The sequence below is a fragment of the Tyto alba genome, unplaced genomic scaffold, assembly GCF_018691265.1.
Source record: "Tyto alba isolate M040663 unplaced genomic scaffold, T.alba_DEE_v4.0 Super-Scaffold_21, whole genome shotgun sequence".
NCBI classification, from domain to species: Eukaryota; Metazoa; Chordata; class Aves; order Strigiformes; family Tytonidae; genus Tyto; species Tyto alba.
In genome coordinates, this window is record NW_024881295.1 from 9577031 (window position 1) to 9595832 (window position 18802).

At 41.3% G+C, this 18802-nt stretch overlaps 1 protein-coding gene across 1 annotated transcript in view; it reads left to right on the forward strand.

Annotated features, from left to right (window-relative positions):
* The window catches only part of ITPR2 (inositol 1,4,5-trisphosphate receptor type 2), a 272128-nt gene that overhangs the window by 220403 nt on the left and 32923 nt on the right, over window positions 1-18802 (forward strand). The window contains 7 exon segments of the mRNA XM_042795147.1: window positions 250-357; window positions 2807-2999; window positions 5895-6020; window positions 8861-9036; window positions 10354-10518; window positions 12666-12861; window positions 14947-15039. Of these exon segments, the coding sequence (XP_042651081.1) occupies window positions 250-357; window positions 2807-2999; window positions 5895-6020; window positions 8861-9036; window positions 10354-10518; window positions 12666-12861; window positions 14947-15039 (1057 nt within the window).

Here is an 18802-nt window from a genome sequence, read left to right on the forward strand (position 1 = left end):
CTAGGCTGCAGGCTAAGCTGCCTTTCATAAATCTCAGCCGAAGACTTGCTGCTGACTTTTTAAGACTAAATTATTTCTATTGTTCTCAAGTAATTACATTTTTGTTGTTATCTGTGCAAAGAGCCCCACTGGGTTGAGCATGTAAGTATATGGGGGTGGGGGGAAGAAGGATTTGTGTTAGTTAAGTGGAGATGATAAAGCTGAAAACATAGCAGCAAGACATAAATAATTTTTTTTTTCTTTTTCTAGTTGGCTCGTCACAATAAAACATTGCAACAGATGCTGAAGCCAGGGTCAGATCCAGATGAAGGAGATGAAGCCTTGAGGTATTATGCCAATCATACGGCACAGATAGAGGTAAAGAATTACTCACTAGAAGAGTGAATATGAGACAAGTTTGCATCTTGTGCATGTTGTATCACCTCTTTTTTAAGCTTCTGAACAGCAAAGCTTATTCAAATGGTGTAGATTATTTATGAGGAGAAGGTTGAATAATATGCTGTTGACTATGGGAGAAAAAAGAATGAACCTATATTAAAAGTGGCTCAAAATAATCATTTTACAGTAGCTTTCCTGTGTGTTACCAAACATGTTTTGTTAGGGAAATAATGAATGTGGATAGTAGCTGTGTCATGAAGTCAAGAATAATCTTGTATGGTACATCACTCAAATAAATAATCATGAGTTTCAAAGCCAGTGATGCTAACTGATCAAATTAAAAGTCTGGCTGGAGTACAAAGAGGTTTTGAAGTGGTGTAGACATTCAGTATGGCTTTTGTTTAAAAGACCAAGGCTTGGCCTGCTTCATCAGTTGTTCTGTACTTTAAACTTTACCCCTGCCATGGATTGGATTTAGATCAAGATCCAGAGAGATATTTAGGTTCTAACTCTTAGATCAGTTCCTGTACTTTTACAGATTTCATGGGATTATGGGCATCAAGGTAGGAGTTAGGCACTATAGTATCTCTAGTCCTTAGTGACTTTGTAAGGAGGAGAATTTCTATGATGCAAAGGCAGCTGCTGCAAGACACTGCAGGAAGAAGAGGCATTTGGCTCTCTCTTGGAAATGCTGTATCAAGTCCAAAATTGGCTGAGTGTGAAAACTGCACAGCACAGTTCCACACAGGCCCAGCCTGAATCTGAGCCAATAATTTTACCCCAGGCTCCATCAACAGTGGACCTGAGCTTGTGTGTGTAGAGAGAAGTCTTGGCACAAGCGCCTCAGGTCTGTATCATCCTGGTTGCCATTGAGACAGGCCATGGCTGGGTCCTCCTCTGTTTCTCACCATCCTTTTTGCCTGATACTGGTCACATTATCCCACCACAGCATAGATGGAAGTTCCATCTACAGCTGTGGTTGTCCAGAGGGCAGCTCAGTGCTCCTCTTAACATATTTTAATACTTTGGGCGCTCCTGAAGTATCTCTTGGCAATTATCAGCCAAGTTACATGGGTAGGTTGTAAATTTAGGCACTAAACAGGTACTGTGGTCTGCTTTTATGTGGCAAATAGCTTCTGCCTGGTACAGGTTCTGAAATCTCCTAACACCTCATGGCTGCAAAACCTATTCCTCGAGCAGATACAGAGGCCTCTATTCTCAGGGAGGCTTTCAAAATGCCATTCTACAGAGCAGCGCACACAGCTTACCTCTTTATCTGAGTCCCCGACAGAAGTGAAGATGTGCTGTCAGCTTCCTACCAGGTTAACTGCTAGTCACATAGTCCTGTTGCACAACTGCTGGCCTGAGATACAACTGTTTACTCAGGACACTTCAAAATTGCCTGGTCAAATTTCACATAATGCACATGCCCATGGGCAGACATGAGCATTAATTATCCTTCATCTTCAACACAAATGTGTTTGACAATGTTACTTTTAAAATTTACTTGAGACAGTTGTGGTTTTTTGGTGTGTTCACATAATAAATATGGATTAACAGAGAGAAGAGAGGTTTCTTTAATGCAGCACTGTGACTGGAAAAGTGAAACTCAACCCAGCATTGCTGCTATATCAAATGGATGTTCGTTGGTCTTTCTCTGAAAGCAGTCTTAGACTTATTTGGCATTTCAGATATAGCTTCCCTCTATCAGGGTATCTCATTTGTTTGATTTGAAAGTCAAATAGTGGGATTTTTTTTCACTGGTGGCTGTGCAGAGACATGGGTCTAGAGTCAAGATGTGTTTTCTACCCATTTCTGTATTTTTAGTAATGCAGAGTCCATGATCAGAATGGGGAAGCAATCTTGATGACAGTGTGGTGAAATGGAATAAAATCTAGCTCACTGACCGATAACTCGGTAGGCACTGAAATACAAACAATACAAAACCTTGTTTTTTGCCAAGTAAGAAGATAAAGACTGACAAGATATGGGTGCTGTCTGAGTAACAAGGTGCTATTTTTGCATGTTCACCTTCACAATTTATCTCATCATAGAAATAGACTCAAGGTGAGAAAAGAATTCTGTAATCTGAGCAGAAAGCCCCTGAACTTCTGCACTGTTTACTGGGAGAGATTCATTTCAATTTATCGCAAAATTGAAGCATTCTGAATCAGAACATTTTTTATATTTGGAGGAAGTTTGGACCTAGGTTTTGCTTGAGACATATATTTGCTACCTTATTTGCAGGCATTTGAAGATAGAAAAGCAATTTTACTTCGGGTTAGGATTGATTGGTTCAACTTTGTTGTAATGTTCAAATAATTTGTGCATTAATTTATAAATAAAAGGGGAGCTGTGAACAAGAAAATGTATGACAAAATGGTTGGAAAGTTACTGATCCTGAAAAAAATGTATGTTTTATTTATAGATTGTTCGCCACGATAGAACAATGGAACAGATAGTCTTTCCTGTCCCCAATATTTGTGAATTCCTCACTCGGGAATCCAAAAGTCGGGTATTCAATACAACAGAGAGAGATGAACAAGGGAGCAAAGTCAATGACTTTTTCCAGCAGACAGAGGATCTGTACAATGAGATGAAATGGCAAAAGAAAATAAGGAGTAAGTATTGCAATTTCAAAAAAATAGCTTAATTATGCTAAAACCCTGCTTTTAAGCCTTCAAATACTTTCATTTTAATAATACACTTTTTTGTGTTCACTCCCAATACTGCAACAGGCGAAAGTGTCCAGGGCTTGAGAGCAGAGTATAGGTCAGCTGAGACACTTGCAGACCACCATAAAAAGGGCATAATATGGAGTAGTTAGTAATATAAGTAATGTGTTCAAGGTGATGTTTTGGACTCAGGAAGTTAAACTGAGCGGTGGATAAACTGAGTGTAGTTCTACTAAACTCAGTAGAGTTGCACCTAATTAAGCCAAGACCCCTAATATTTAACAAAAACATGTGTAGCTGCATATTTGAGGTTTGCAGATTCCTAAAAGACCATTAAAAACTTGTAAATGTCAGTCACTTAAAAACATCACTCACCAAAACCTCAGCTGCTTTAAATCTGCCCGACTCCCGCGGAGTCAGTTCCCCTCTGCCAGCTCACATCAGCCTTGGCTTGGCGAGGCTGCAGTATGTCCCAGTCTGTGAGCCCCTGCTGGTGCACGTCCCGTGCTAGTGGGGGAGGCACAGGTACCACCACCCAAAGCTGCTTGCAGATCTGGCAGGTACCGTCAAGATCATGGGGGGAGAGATCACAGCAGGGACCCGAAGGGGAAGTGCCATGAAGCCAGGCCGGGAGCCCTGAGTTTCTTGTTTAGTTTACTGGTGGGCATTACAACTGGTGGGCATTACAACTGGTGGGCATTACAGCTGGTGGGCATTACAGCCGCTGGCCCTTGCCAGGAGTGGGGCTGCTGTCGATGTCCCAGGGATGGGAAGCTCCTGCCAGCTCAGCCACGGTCAACTCTGCCCTTTGCTTTTGGAGCAGACAGTCAAGGCCGCAAACTAATTAAGCATCTACAGCATCCTTGAGGGATAAGGAAGAAAGTTAGATTTTATGTGTGTATATATATAAAATTATATATATTTTATATATGTACATATATAAAAATACACAAGAGTGATCACTTCATTCACTGCTAAAATGCAGATGCTGTGGGGGTGGCACACATCAGGTGCTCACAGCAGCATTAGGCAATTCATTAGGAAGGAAGTGAAGAAGAGGATCTGTGGTCAGAGCAGCAGGGAGTTTGGATAGTCAAAGCAATATGGTTTAATGTAGCGTCCTTCATCTGATGGAAACATTAATGTTGGTTGCAGTTTTTATAAATTTTAATTCTCGGGCTGTAATTTTCAGAGGCAGTAGTAAGTCTTCAGTGTGAGCCCTGTTGGCCCAGGTCCACTTCCCTTGGTGGCACTGTAAGAACTCATCTGGACTGACAAACTGACCAGAATAGAAGTTGAAAAAGAAATTATTCCAGAATAGCTCCCTATCTGCACAGTCTATTTGGGAATAAAAGTCATTGTACTGTAGAAAAATTACTTTAGTAGCACAATCATACATGGGTTTTGCTTAAGAAACGCAAGTAGAAGAGCCCAACCCCATACTTATACAGACCAGACCTGCCTAATGCTATAAGCAAAGAAAATTTTTATTCAGAATAAAAATTCCTCAATTCCTTTCATCAGTGGAATGGCCAACAAGTCTCCATGTGTTTTTTTATTTGAAAAGATAATACAGGTTGAGGCTTGGTTCATTCTTTAGCCAAGTGTCTGTTAGCATGCAGTCTGTGTTGCTTAAATTGACAGATGGCATTTGCAATGGCTCCAAATGCTTAAATCTCAGCAGTCAACAACATAAGGTTATCACAATGAAATCTGAATATTTACCTAATCACAATTAAAGTCTATTTAGACTAAAGCCTGAGACAGTCATATGCAGTCGAAGGAGTCAGCTGTTTATAAAAAGTTAGCTGGGTGCAGACAAGTCAGGAATATGCTCTGCATACTTGCAGGAGCTTCTCAGTACTTTAAAATATAATTAATAGGAATACATCATGTTTGAATAGATAATCCACTCTGGCTAGATACTTTTTCACACTATTGCACATAGAATCTTGTTTTAAATGTTCATTTAAACATACTGTGGTGCAGTCATATATATGAAGTGCTTGCCTGGGTTTTGGTACCCTCTGATCTTGTTTCTAGCCTTTTTGTTGAATCGTTTATGTGACTAGGGACACAAAACCTTAACCCTGTTTTGCCCTATTTCCCTTTTTAGTCTTTTCTAACTAGGTTATAGGTTCTTTGGGATATAGGCTATTTCTGTGTATTTGTAAAGCACTTCACATATGGAGATCCTGGCTTCATTTGAGTCCTTTAAAGTAGGAGTAGAGAGCTGTTTGTCAGCAGGTAACCTTGGACATCTGAGGATCATGCAGGAAATAGTCAGCCTTCATAGAACCAAATCCCAGTCAGACCAAATTTTACCTGCTCCCCAAAGAATATCAAGATGTATTTATTTTGACAGAGGTGGGGAAAATAATGCAGTTCTGAAACCTTGCCTATTCCATTCTTCTTTGAATAATGTCATCAGTGTTCTTGGTCCAAATGTGTCATCTGGATGACCCGCTCTGGATCTTCTGATTGTCTGACATGTAGAGTGCTGAAATCTTACCTGTTTGCTTGATTTTGTGTCTCCATGCACAGAAGCTACAGTTTCAGAGTCAGGTGAAAAGACTCCTTTGCAAAAGATCCAGTCCTAAAATCTTAGCAGAGGCAAAACTCTCATATATAAAAAACTGTATTGAGGTCTTTGGATTAAAAGTTCTGCTTGAAACTATGTTTTATGGCAAACCTACATTTAATATATGTCTATTTTAGTTAATTTTAAAGATCTGCATATTTTCTTCATTAATCTGTATTTTTTAATTCCCTTGAGGCCATTACTGATTGAGTTCCTGACTGCTTTTGTTTCATTGATTTCTGCTCTTCTCCCCTTTCTAGATAATCCACCCCTGTTTTGGTTCTCCAGACACATTTCTCTCTGGGGGAGCATTTCCTTCAACCTTGCTGTATTCATCAATTTAGCAGTTGCTCTTTTCTACCCATTTGGAGATGATGGAGATGAAGGCAAGTGGAGTTTGGTTTTATTTTGCCTTTTAATTTTAGATGCTTTCAGTTCTAAGGTAACAGTTACATAAAACTACATCTTCAGGTATGCTTATATTTGCAGAAGCCATTTAGTATCTTCTAAGTAGGCACCAGGTGTTGTCTGAAATGTGGTAGTTGATCTTCTGTGTGTCACATGGCCTGTGCAATGTGAAGTAAAATGGACAGAACATAGCTGCTAAGCTGAAGATTATCTAGATGAGTCTTCTTTTTTCTTTTTTTTTAATATTGCCATATTGCAGTGTACTATTGCACACATTCAATTACAACTTCTGAGCTGAGGAAGGATTCCTGGCAGCAGAGGGACAGAGATTCCTTAAAACTGACCAAATTGAATGACTTGCAGTCTTAAAAACGTATGGTATAGAATGATTTGAAAACCAGCTTGTTGGCTTTTGACTATGTTGTTTATTGGGATAAAAGTACATAACGGTTGCAGAGAATAAATGCATTATATGAAAATATGCTTAAAACCTTTGATTCTGTCTCTGCTTCATCACATGTCACAGGAGATATAGCAAATAATAAATTTCATTAAATAAATGCAGCAGACTAGCAGGAGGCCTCTTTGAATCCCAAACAAGCTTAATTGGGATAAAGGAGGCTAAATAGTTCAGAATACTGGTAATGGGAGTAGAGCCATTCACCTCTGGGTCTTTAATTCGTGTCCAGTCCAGCCAGTAATGTGACTGAAAGTCACCTCTGTCTGATGGCATGTGAACTGGGCTGGTGGAAGCAGTCCAGCTTCTAGTAGATACATGTGCTTTTCACAAACACCAGGGTTGGCACCAGCAAACATTCCTGTTGGCTGGCCAAATAGAAAGGCAGCAGATTAAAATATATTGGCATGGAGACCACGTTGCCCTTTTGCCCTGCGGGGTGGTCTCTGCAGGTCACGGCACAGGCAGCTCCCGCAGCCTTGCAAAGCAAAGTTTGCAGGGCTGTGCCATGTGAAAGGGAAGCATTGGTACTTAGTGCTTTCCTGCTTGTCAGCTGAAGAGTCTCTGAGTGCACACACATTAGAGCCCATTCAGGATGAGAGGAGAAGTAAAGAGTTAAAAATAAACCTGTTAAGCTACTAAATTTTAGCTAATCTATACTCAGGGAAATCCTCTGGTCTGCAATCAGTAGGTATTAATACTTACTTTGAACAGCAGATTTATATAGTATTAGTTTAAGTGGCCCCAGTAATCCAGTGATTTTATTGATAGCTCATTTCAGGATTCCCGTTCCTAGTGCTTGTAAAAGCAAAAGCGATTCCTGAGCAATAAACAATAGGTGTGGCCAAATGGGATTAGAAGGTCACGAGGCAGCCTCCTTACTTCCAGCCTACCCCTCCACCAAAACCCAATCTCACAGTTGGAGTTTGTCTCCTATTTTTCCCCTTTACCTTGTGTAAATCCTCCCATACTCAGACACCTGAGGTGCCTGGGCTGATCTAATCATCCCAAGAATGCTGCCTTTCAGTAGATATCTGCAGTTCTTACATCATATGACAAGTGAAATTGTCCTCCAGATGAGGACTCCTTGCCTCCAGCGTGCACATCTGCGTATGTTACTGGTATGGGTCCTGCAAAGTGAAATTGTTTGACCTGCAGTAGGGAAAAGGAAAAATGTTTTGTTAAGGAAACACCAAGTGCTTTGGCCTCACCTTTCAGATCCACTTGGAAGTTGTTTTTTAGTATCCAGTAAAAGTTTCCAAATCTTGTTGACAAAGAAACTGACAGAGCCAACTCCTGCCAAGGATATAAACACTCCTGAACTTTAGCAAAGTTGGGATGCCATCTGAATGTTGAGGCTAGGGCCTTGTCTTGTTGTTTTCTAATCCCACTGATGCTGCTCAGCTGTGTATCTGTTGCCAAAGAGATAGCATGATTTCTACTGTGAGTCTAGCTAAATTTTCTATTCCCTTCTCCTCCGTCACTGACCTCTCAGTTCATCTGATAACAATAGAAGTCAGTGTACAAGTGTGGCAGTGCCCTGAGATCTGAATGTGCTTTTTATATCACAGCAACATGGTGTGTTTCCAGGGCTTTAAGCAGAGGAGAGAGGGAAAACAGGGGCATCGCTCAAAACTCGGGGAGAGCCTGGAGCCAGCGTCTTGCGGAGCGGCGAAGAGACAGACTCTGAAGGCAGCGGCTCGCCTGCCCGCAGGAGCTCAGCAAGAGCCGGGCCCCGCCGCCTCCCCAGGAGCAAGGCACAGCTACTCAGCTGCTCTCGGCAGTGCAGATGCTGCCGGTTCCTGCCCAAGTCCCCCCTGGCTGCCTCCCGCTGCGGCAAGCGCCCCGCTCCCGTGCGGAGGCGGAGGCTCCCGCTCAACACCCACAGCCCTTCGGAAGAAAAGCTGCTTTTCTGAAACCGGGGTGCCTCGGTGCTGCTGGGGATGGAAGCGTGACACTGCAGCGCGGTGCCACTTGCTGCGCCGCCCCGAGGACCGGCTATTTCTGTAGCTGAGCAATCATAGAATTAGACTGGAGGAGCCCTAATGATCCCTGCAGAAGGGAGCTGATTAGTAGCTTGCGCCGGGAGAAGGGTAAACTGTTTCATCTCTGAGCACTCCGTGGATTTTAATGGAAATTTCATTAGCTGTTCTTATTATTACCTGTGCAAAAATCAACAAGACTATGATAATAATAGCTCTTGCTGCAATTAGGGCAAGTTGTGGTCAGCAGTTGTGATGCATGAATCACGCTTTTTGTTAGCTATATTGGCAAAGGAATTGATCTTTCGGATCTGTTTCTTGGTGAAAAATGGAGTCTCCAAAGACGCCTTTCTCAAATCTCCTTTTCTCCTCTCTACAGGCACGCTCTCTCCGTTGTTTTCAGTCCTCCTTTGGGTAGCAGTGGCATTTTGCACAGCAATGCTGTTTTTCATCTCCAAGCCTGTTGGTATTCGACCCTTTTTGGTGTCTGTTATTCTCAGGTCTATATATACCATAGGGCTCGGTCCTACCTTGATACTTCTTGGTGCTGCTAATGTAAGTACTAAAAAAGCAAGCAGAATTTCCCTTTCAGAAGCAGAGATGTTAAGAGTCTCTTATTAAAAAAAGCCCTTGATGAGAGCTCTGCAAAGAACTTTTTCTGGTTCACTGGTTAAGCCAAAAAAATAAATCATTTCCAGTCATCCTGAAATAGCAGTATCAGCAAAGTGAGAAACTAAGAAAAAAGCTGTTTTGGTTTTGTGCATATGCAAATATTTTAAAAATAAAAACAATATGAAATTTAAAGAAATATTGCTGAATAAGGGCAATCAAATTTACAGTTTCTCATGTTAAAAGAATAATTTTCTCTACCAGTATGCTCAGCAACGTTGACACAAATTTGTGAGATGTTTCTGTGAGCTTAAATATATTTTTGAGAAAAAAAAAGTTTTCAAAATCAAAAATTCTCTCAACCCCTCAACCCTTTGCCAGATCTCTTAACTTAGACATAAATAAGTTTGCATGTTTATTGAGCTTGGTAAGATATACAGTCGTGCTCACAAGTCATCTATTTAGATTTCTGCCTGACTGCTACAGTTCTAATTCACCTTAGCACAAAGTATTGGACTATTTGCCACCAGTTCTGTGAGAATTTCACACACTTAAGACTACTGAGGCATATAGTCAAAGGTAAAGGCAAATAGGCAGTGCTTGCCCATGTCAAATTTGTGAAAGAAGAAACGATGTTGAGTCCTCATTGCTTGACCTGGACTACGAGACAGGTGAGGTTAGCCCCTTCCGCATTTGCTTCTGCGACGCTGTTCCTGTGCAGGCAAAACCCAGGAGCAGTGGAGAATCCGATGCTGCTGCTTAAATGCTGTACTTTGACAAAGCCCCCACTATTTTGTTGAGGGATTTTATATTGAAAAGCATGATCTGAGGGAGACAGTAGAACTCACATGCACCCCACACGCTTTCTGTTGTGTTGCTGTTGTTCTCTTTGTAGTAGCATGCCTAGCTGCTCTTACATAGTCTTGGGTCTAAAATCAAAATTGTTAGGAATCTAGTTGGGTTTTTTAATGCCTTATGACATTAATCCCACCCTGCCTACTCACTAATGTTATAGAAATAAATCACAATATAATGAGGCACAGTGCAGTGTTACAGGGGTGAGGTACTGCCACTCGCTCCCCTGGGCTCATTCCCAGTGTACCTTGGGAGCTGGATCTCTGTCATCTCACTCCTCCTGTCTAGAAGTTGTGCATTTAGTCAAAGCAACCTGTCTAGACTTTTTGCGCGCTATAGCACTGCAAACAATAAATAACAGGATTTTTCTGATAGAATAACCCTAGCCTTTGTTAACCTCTCCCACAGCTTTGTAACAAAATAGTGTTTCTGGTGAGCTTTGTTGGGAACCGTGGAACTTTTACCCGTGGCTACAGAGCGGTCATCATGGACATGGCTTTTCTCTATCACGTAGCATATGTCCTGGTCTGCATGCTGGGCCTCTGCGTGCACGAATTCTTCTATAGTTTCCTGGTAAGTATGTGCTTCTGTGGAGGGGAAAACTTTGCAAAAATAGAAAATACCGTTACCCATGCAGCTGTCTTCAATTTCTTCCTGACAATCAAGCCAAATCATGTGTATTTTTAGCATGCCGTTGTGTTGCTGCCCCTTAGGAGCTGCTGTTTTCATTAGAACCTGTTTCTGTTAGGACTTATTTTATCTGGTTTACAGTTGAAAGTCTGCTCATTTCTTTTCAGACAATTATCATACAGCCCACTCCTTTCTCCCATCCTTCCCCAGCATACATATATTCTGTGTCCATTGTTCCTGTATTTTGTGTCAGTCATAATCTCTTCAGGACAGGAGTTGTCCAGTGGTTTGTGCATCATACCTGTACCAAAGGATCCTATTCCTCAGTTCATCTTGCAGCTGTAATAAAATAAATTAAAAAACATTTACTTGCGAAATGGGGATGGCATGCTTCTGGTGTAGCAGAAAGATTCATCACTTTAAATGTGTCCCACTTCATTTTCTTTTGTTGCCATTACCCAGATGGAATGCCTTTTTATAGTATGATACAGGTGCAATGAAAATGAATCATACAAAATTATGCTAAACTCAGCTAACTGTTCCCTTCATGCTGAATAGCAGTAAAAGGTGTTTCACTGCATTTTCTAATGCTTTTGCTTTATACTGAACATGTGAAACTTGTAGGGAGACTGACTAAATTGTGGTCATTCACTTTCCTGTTGTATTTTTCTCAGTTTCCTGAATAGTGGTGAACTCCCAGCATTTCATAGAGGTGTGTTAAGTACACTAAAATTTTCAGGGGTTCAGTCCTTACTCTAGTAGAGCTCCTGTTGAAGACAAGTTTTACAGATCTTGACATTAAAGTCAGCTTCGAAGTTTGGGCAGACTTCAAAGGATCCAAGGTTTTGTGGCTGTAGCTGCAGGACCCTTTTCAAATGGGTGTAACTCTCCTGCTTGAAAAAGGCACAGCAAATTATCTGTTATTCCTTCAATGAGTAAGGTGATCTCTACCTTAAAATACTTTCCAAAGCGCCAAGTAGTTTAAGAAACATTTTATGTACTTACTTTTTTCAGTGACTGCTATTGACCGATGTCCATGATTCAAGGATGTTATAGTTGTCCATGTTCCCGAGTTCCTTCCAGGTGTTCACTTTGTTGTGGATATATTCTAAACTCTAATATTTGTTCCTCATTTTAAGCTTTGTCTTCTATGGAATGAATGATAACTGTCTTCCCTCTTTCTTCCTTTATTATTAATCCTTTCACAAGGCTGTGGATTTCAGATGTTGTGAATTGTGGCTAATACCGTCTTCTGTGGACCATTTTGATAAATCATAGTGTGTCACTTCATATCTGTAATCTGAGTGTTTTGAAGTGGAAATACATACATTATAGATAAGGTCCAAAGCACTATAGAACATCAGTAGAATTGTAAGAGAAAAAAAGCTATAGTTTCTTGAAAAGCTGTTATTATATTTAATTGCTATTTTAGGCCTTTGGCATTTAAAGCAATATTCTCTTAATGTGTACTTTAAAGTTAAATACCAGGAAAACATATAGTGCAGGTAGAGAAGAATAGAAGTTTCTAGTTCTATACAAGCAGTGCAATGAATTTAACTTTGTCCTAAAAAGAGATGTCCCCAATCCTTGTATAAGTGAGTGGTTTTTAAATGATGCCGTGAGCTCCAATAAACAGTTTGCAGACATATAATTACTTACATGCATGAGTGCATTTTTCAGTGGCAGCTCATGCATGTTTATCAGATGGGAGATAACATGATAAATTAATTTGTAGATATAGATCCATAGTATGAAGACACTGGTTTTTCATTTTAATCTAGCCTGGTTTTGAACATGGGGAAACAATGGATCTTGTTGGTAACTGTTACCCACGTCTCGATGAGGCTCATAAATACTTTGTGACTTTGGCTTTCGCTATGATCTATCTTAAAATTTAAAGTTCTGTGCTAGATTTTCTCCTATAAGCATGCCCAGCTCCCATTGAAAGCAGTCTGAATTGTGTGTTTATGAAGCTGGGGATTAAAAAGATGGCTAGATGCATGTGTCAGTAGTTCAGATTGTTTTCCTATGTAGCATCTATATATTGCCTCATTTGTATTCATTTTTCCTCTACTCTGCGCTTTTCCCAGCTGTTTGATCTGGTGTACAGAGAAGAGACATTGCTAAATGTGATAAAAAGTGTTACCCGGAATGGTCGTTCCATTATCCTCACTGCAGTGCTAGCACTCATCCTAGTTTATCTCTTCTCCATCATTGGGTTCCTTTTCTTGAAAGATGACTTTATCATGGAGGTCGACAGGTTGAAAATCAGAACTCCTGTTGCAGGTATTGTTTTTTATATTAAAATTTGCTTCTGACATATACCTTTTCTATCTGCCTAACCTAACTTTCATCTAAGGAAATTAAATTTCTTTATTTGTGTCTGTGAGAGCAGAACTAACTCCATATACCTTAGAACTCAATTAAGTCTCTGGGTAAAATTTAATTGTGTACAGGGTTGTTTTAGACTAGGCTTACCTGTAGAAATACTAAAATCTAACACTCATATTTGATTTATTAATTTTTCTTTTTGAACTTGTGCTACTATTAAAAAAAAAAAATCTTTATTTCCTAAGTATTTGGAAGAGCAACTCAAAGTGGATTCTACTGGTTCTCATCCCACCTTAAAAGCAGCTCATAGTATTTTCTGTGTATTATACGAGGCACGTGATCTTAACATGTTCAGTAGATGTATTTATTTGATTACTTTTTAAGCTTCATCCAGCAGAAATTTGTTACAGAATCCACACTTCTACTGATAGATTTCCTGGAGCATCTTTTAAGTTCAGCATGTATTTCACAAACATCACCATTAGTGTATAATTCTGGCTTCAGTAAAATCACTGGGATATTTTTAACCAGTTTTTAAGAGGCCAGGATTTCAGCTTTCTGGAGTGAGAGATTTTACCCGTGTGAATAGAGAGTTACAAACTTGCTTTGCTAGAAGAAGCTAGGTCTGATCTGTTGAGATCTTTGTATAACCTTCCAACCAGCCTGCAGGGAGCATGGGCAGAGAGGTAACAGTCTGCATAGAAATATCTGAGAATAGCTGTGATTAACTTCTTAGAGGCTTGATTTTCCCAAATGCTGAGCTCTTCAGGCCTGTACACAAGCACAGAACAACTAGTGGAATCCACCCCGGACTGTGTGCACTCAGTGTTTGCCAGTCTTTTCCTAAATTCGTTATTTCAAGATCTAAAGCATACAAACAAGGCAAAGGTCATTCAAGACGCCTGCACATGGTGTACTCATGTAGCTGTTTTGATATCATATGAAAAAGAAAAGGAACCTGACAGATTTCTTTGACACACCTTGCTTTTTTGCCACTGATCATCTTAAAAGAGCTAAGTTGTCTTATACATGACTACCATTCATTTCTGAGACAGAATTTACAATGTGAAGTTTCACTTTGAAAGGTAATTGTGGCCATCGCAGAGGAACAGATGCGAGGCTACATGCAGCGCTGGTCTGGTCCAGAGCAGTAGTTCCTGTATGTTTGTGTTTCTTCTGTTGGGCTCTTGGCAGATTTTTGTGGTCTGGGTATATTCTTGCTGGCTTTACACTCTGCCATTCCTGATCAAAAACTCATTAAGAAAATATGCTGACTATATACTGATGGAACATTAAGCATCCCAAGACAAGTGTTTTAGATTTTTTCTTTAAAAAGTAGCACAAAGAGAAAGTCAGAGTGGATGTTTTCTGTTACACAGATTGTCTCAGACTTCTACTTTTGTTGTGTCATTCTGCCTTCATTTTTTTCCCCTTAATCCTTTTTGTATCTCTGATTTGAAATACAGAAGATTGTTGAAAATGCACAAGATAGAATTGGTTGATAAAATCAAGCTGATGTACACATTTACTCACTTTGGAAATGTTAAATTAGTACTTTACACAAATCTATACATATTTACAAATGAGTACCAAACTGTGTTATAATCCTTGAAAACTCTTAAATATTCTATATTCTGGATAACTGAACATCAGCTTGGTGTCCCTCTTGTCAGCTTTTGTGAATAATTTATCTAATGGCTTTAAAACTGACATTATTTTCATATCTGACAGTTGTTTCTTGCTTTGAATATATTTTGTTCTAACCAGAAGTAGCTGCATTTGATGTAGATTCATTAATTTCAGGAGATGAAATAGGAATATTTGTGATATACAGTAAATATAAAACTGTGGTTTTGTTCCTTGTGATTGCTCTGAGCTGTTGAGGCAGACTGTTTGAGGAAGGAGGAATTGGTGGTATAATTTGTTCTGCTTTTTCTTCTCAACTTTTCAACTCAGTGATTCACTTCTAGAAAATAATGATTTAAAACTTAGTATCAATGTAGTATCTGGGTTTTTGTCAATATCATGCTTTTTCCACAGGTATTGGTGAAGTCCCCACTACAACCCTTACATCAATGATGGGAGCCTGTGCCAAAGAGAACTGTTCCACAAGTATTCCAATTATTAACCGAGGTTAGTACAAAAGACTGATGATCAATTAGAACTGAGGGATTTGTGTGTTGTTATTGTGGAGGCTTTTGCTAGTGTGAGAGGTGGTGATCATGGCTGTAAGCCAGAAGTGCTCAACTTCTGCAAGACTTGGAGCTTAGTTGGCAACTTGCCTCTAATGCAAGTGCTTCCCACACCTGATTTCCAATTGCACTGACATTAATTTTTTATTAAAAGAGCTATGCTTGAACATACAGGTTGCTTCTTTCCCACTGGTTTTGCTGTGAGAGGAAGCTTGCTGCTTACCTGTGGCATCCTCACCTGCACACACTGAGCCACTACTAGGTCTGTTTAGGGCCACATAAGTTAATTTTAATGGCATAGCATGTATCAGCAAGCTTTTGTGTATACTTTTTACGTGCATCTAGGCCAAGTTGCAGTGTAACCAGAAGACCTAAGAGCCCACATCCAGGATCAAGTTACTGTGTCTTAACAAGTTACTGTGGCTCAACTAAGCACAGGCAGCAGCCCATCTGTGCATTCTTAGCTTGTGGTAAATGCAAGGAAATGCAGACTATTGCAAGACTTTCTCACAATAAATAAGTTGTCTTGCTTTATGCTTGTGGCAAGTGAAGAGCTTAATTGCTGTGGTTCACCAGATGAGTCCACCTGGTTTTACTTTGACACCTGCATTATGAATCTGATCTGTATGTCAGGACTCTGTCAACTTTAAATACGCCCAATTAAAATAAAAGGTCTGACCAGTTGTCGTGGTTTGAGCCTAGAGGACAACTGAGTATCACGCAGCGGCTCATTCATCCCTTCCCCCCCAGGAATGGGAAGGAGAAAATGAAGCAAAAGGCTCAGGAGTAGAGACAAGGACAGGGAGGGATGACTTGCCCATTATGGTCATAGGCAAAAGGCAGACTCATTAGGGGAAGAATAAGAACATCAGTTTAATTCAGACACTAGCAACAACACTTAACAGACAGAGTAGGACAGTGAGAAATACTACCAGATCTTATATACACTTTCTCCCTACCCCTCCCTTCTTCCTGGGCTCAGCTTTGCTCCAGATTTCTCTACCTCCTCCCCCCCAGTGGTGCAGAGGGGCAGGGAATGGGGGGGGCAGGGGGGGTATGAGCAGTCCCACTGCTTCTTCCTCTACATGGGGAAGACTCCTTGCATTCTTGCCTTGCTCCAGTGTAGTGCCCCTTTCACAGGAAACAGTCCTCCACGAACTTTCTCTAATGTGAGTCCTTCCCATGAGCCACAGCTCTTCCCAAGCTGCTCCAGCATGGGTCAACCCCACATGTTGCAGCCCTCCCAGTGCTGAACTACAACAGTAGGGGCTTCTTTCCACAGAGTTACGACCTTCAGGTGCAGACACCTGCTCTGGTGTGGGGTCCTTTAAGGACTGCAGGTGGGCATCTGCTCTATGGTGGACCTCCATGGGTGGCAGGGGGGGCCCTGCCCTCTCACCATGGGCTGCAGGGAGAGGTCTCTGCTCTGGCACACCTCTCCCTCCTCCTCCTCCTCCTTTCTTCCACTGATAACAGTGTTTGCACAGACGTCCTGCTCACAACTCCTCCTCACAACTCCCACTCCTTCTCCCAGGTTCCCCTTCTTAAATAGGTTATCTTAGAGGCGCAGCCACCATCACTAATTGGCTTGGCCTTGGCCAGAGGCAGGTCTGACTTGGAGCCGGGCACTCCAAGCAGCTTTTCACAGGGGCCACCACTGTAGCCCCCTGCCCCACTACCAAAACCATGACCGCACACAAACCCAGCACACCAGTGTGCCCTGCTGGGGCAGTTACCAGATACCAGTTACCAGATATTGGGTCAGGAAGGGATTTTTCCTAGCTCAAGCTGGCAGAGTGCTTTGCCATCTTCTGTAGTTTGAGGCCACAGGGTCACTCAGGAGTTTTGCCGGCCAAATGCACTGCTAGACAGGGACCTTTGATGATGGTGCTACTCTAGCTCTCCTATTCTCTTCCTGTGCACAGTTTAGTTGTGGTGGTTGGTCTTTAACTATAGATGTTAGGTTTGTTTTAGTGTGTTGTAGCCTTTGCAGTGTGGGTGTGTGCAAGTTGGATGGTCTACAAGCTTAAAATATTTATTGCCACAGTTGCCTGTGGTTGCTGGGGACTGAAACTGAGGACATAAGTGGTCGCTTCCTATCCTGTGTTCCAGTATAATGCTGTTTTGTAATCTGTATTCTTCCACTACTAATTTTTGAGTTTCTAGGATCAAGGGCTTTGGGGAGAGGGTTATAAAAGTAGGCTTTTTCTCCCCATCTGGTGTGTAAATAGGCCTCATAAACAACATTTGAAACTGTTTGACTAGATAGAGAAAACAGTCTAAGAGCTATTGGCAAAGCTGCTACATTCAAAGAGTAATCAATCAGTCAAAAGAGATGCAGTGTGGCTTTTGCCAAGCTCTTTAAATGATAGAAATCTCACATTTCTTATTGTTTGTATACTGTTTCTTTAAAATTAAACAGTAATGAAAAGGAGCTATACAAAACATCTAAGTGCACTGTCACTTACTCTTGGAGAAGTTTTATGTATCCAGTAACATTAAAAAACCAACATTCAGCAAGAATAGTTTTGCTCATCTTATCCGGTGAATCACCTGTCAAAAAGTAGTGCTCTGCCTTCTGTCTTCTCCTGTGACAGATCTCCCTTCTGGCAAAAACATGAGTGCAGTGGAATGCAAAGGCCTGAGATTTGGTGGAATTCACATTGTAGCAGCATGAAATCCACAGCTGTCTGTAGGAAACGTAAAATGTTCTCACTGGCATCTCAGGTCCAGAGTGGAGACATAAATACATTGTTTTTCAGATCAGATCAGTGCTGATGAATTTGTTCTGATGAGACGGCTTCTTCTTTGAGTTTCACTGGTTGAGCGTGTGCTCAGTCATTGCTCATGCTGGTGAGAGAGTTAACTGGGAGCCAGTCTGCTCTGCTCGGAGAACATCCCCTGCCTGTAGCCTGCTTTCTCACTGCTGCACTGAGCCGTCAGCATAAAAATACATTATCTCATCTCCCTTGGAGTCTCCCACTCTTCACTCCAAAGGCATTTCCATATCACTTAAGTCTTTGCCTGGTAAAGTGCTTAATAACTTAAAGGAACTTCACATCCTACAGTACGTGGCTCCTTGTGCTCTGTAGCCCATAAAGACCTGTGCTAGAAAGGTGCACAGATAGCTGTTTGTAAAGAGACATTTTCAAAGACTCTGTCCACTCCCAGGCTTGGTACTGCTCTGTGCAAGTTCAGCTAGATCCACGTGGGCACTCGTGTGTCTCCCTTGCCTGTGCTTGTGGTGGAGATCAGGCCCAGAAGCCAGGTAGCTATGGGACATCAGAAGAGGATTTTGGAAGTAAATCTTCCTATCATCCCACTTACTGCCCTGTGATTAACATTGTGGAGTGGTCTTAGTGCTAACCTGCATTACCTTTGAATTAGACTTAAACAGAAGACAGCCTGCCTAATACTGTCTAATCACTGACGAGCCACTCACCAAACTGGAGCTGGTTCCAAGTAAAACCCCCTGAGCCTTGATTAGTGTCAATATTGGGTCCTTAGCAACAATTCACTCTACAGATCTACTCCTTTTGGTTGTATGGGCATAGTCTGTGTTGACAGGGGCTGAGTCTGGGTTAAGAGTGCTGCTGAGCACTAAGGCAAACCAGCTGAGGCAGAACATGTGCCTGCAGGGTTACCTGGCTCCCCAGTTGAAGGTAACCATTGTTGCTCCACATCTGGGAGTGGAAGTAGAGTAG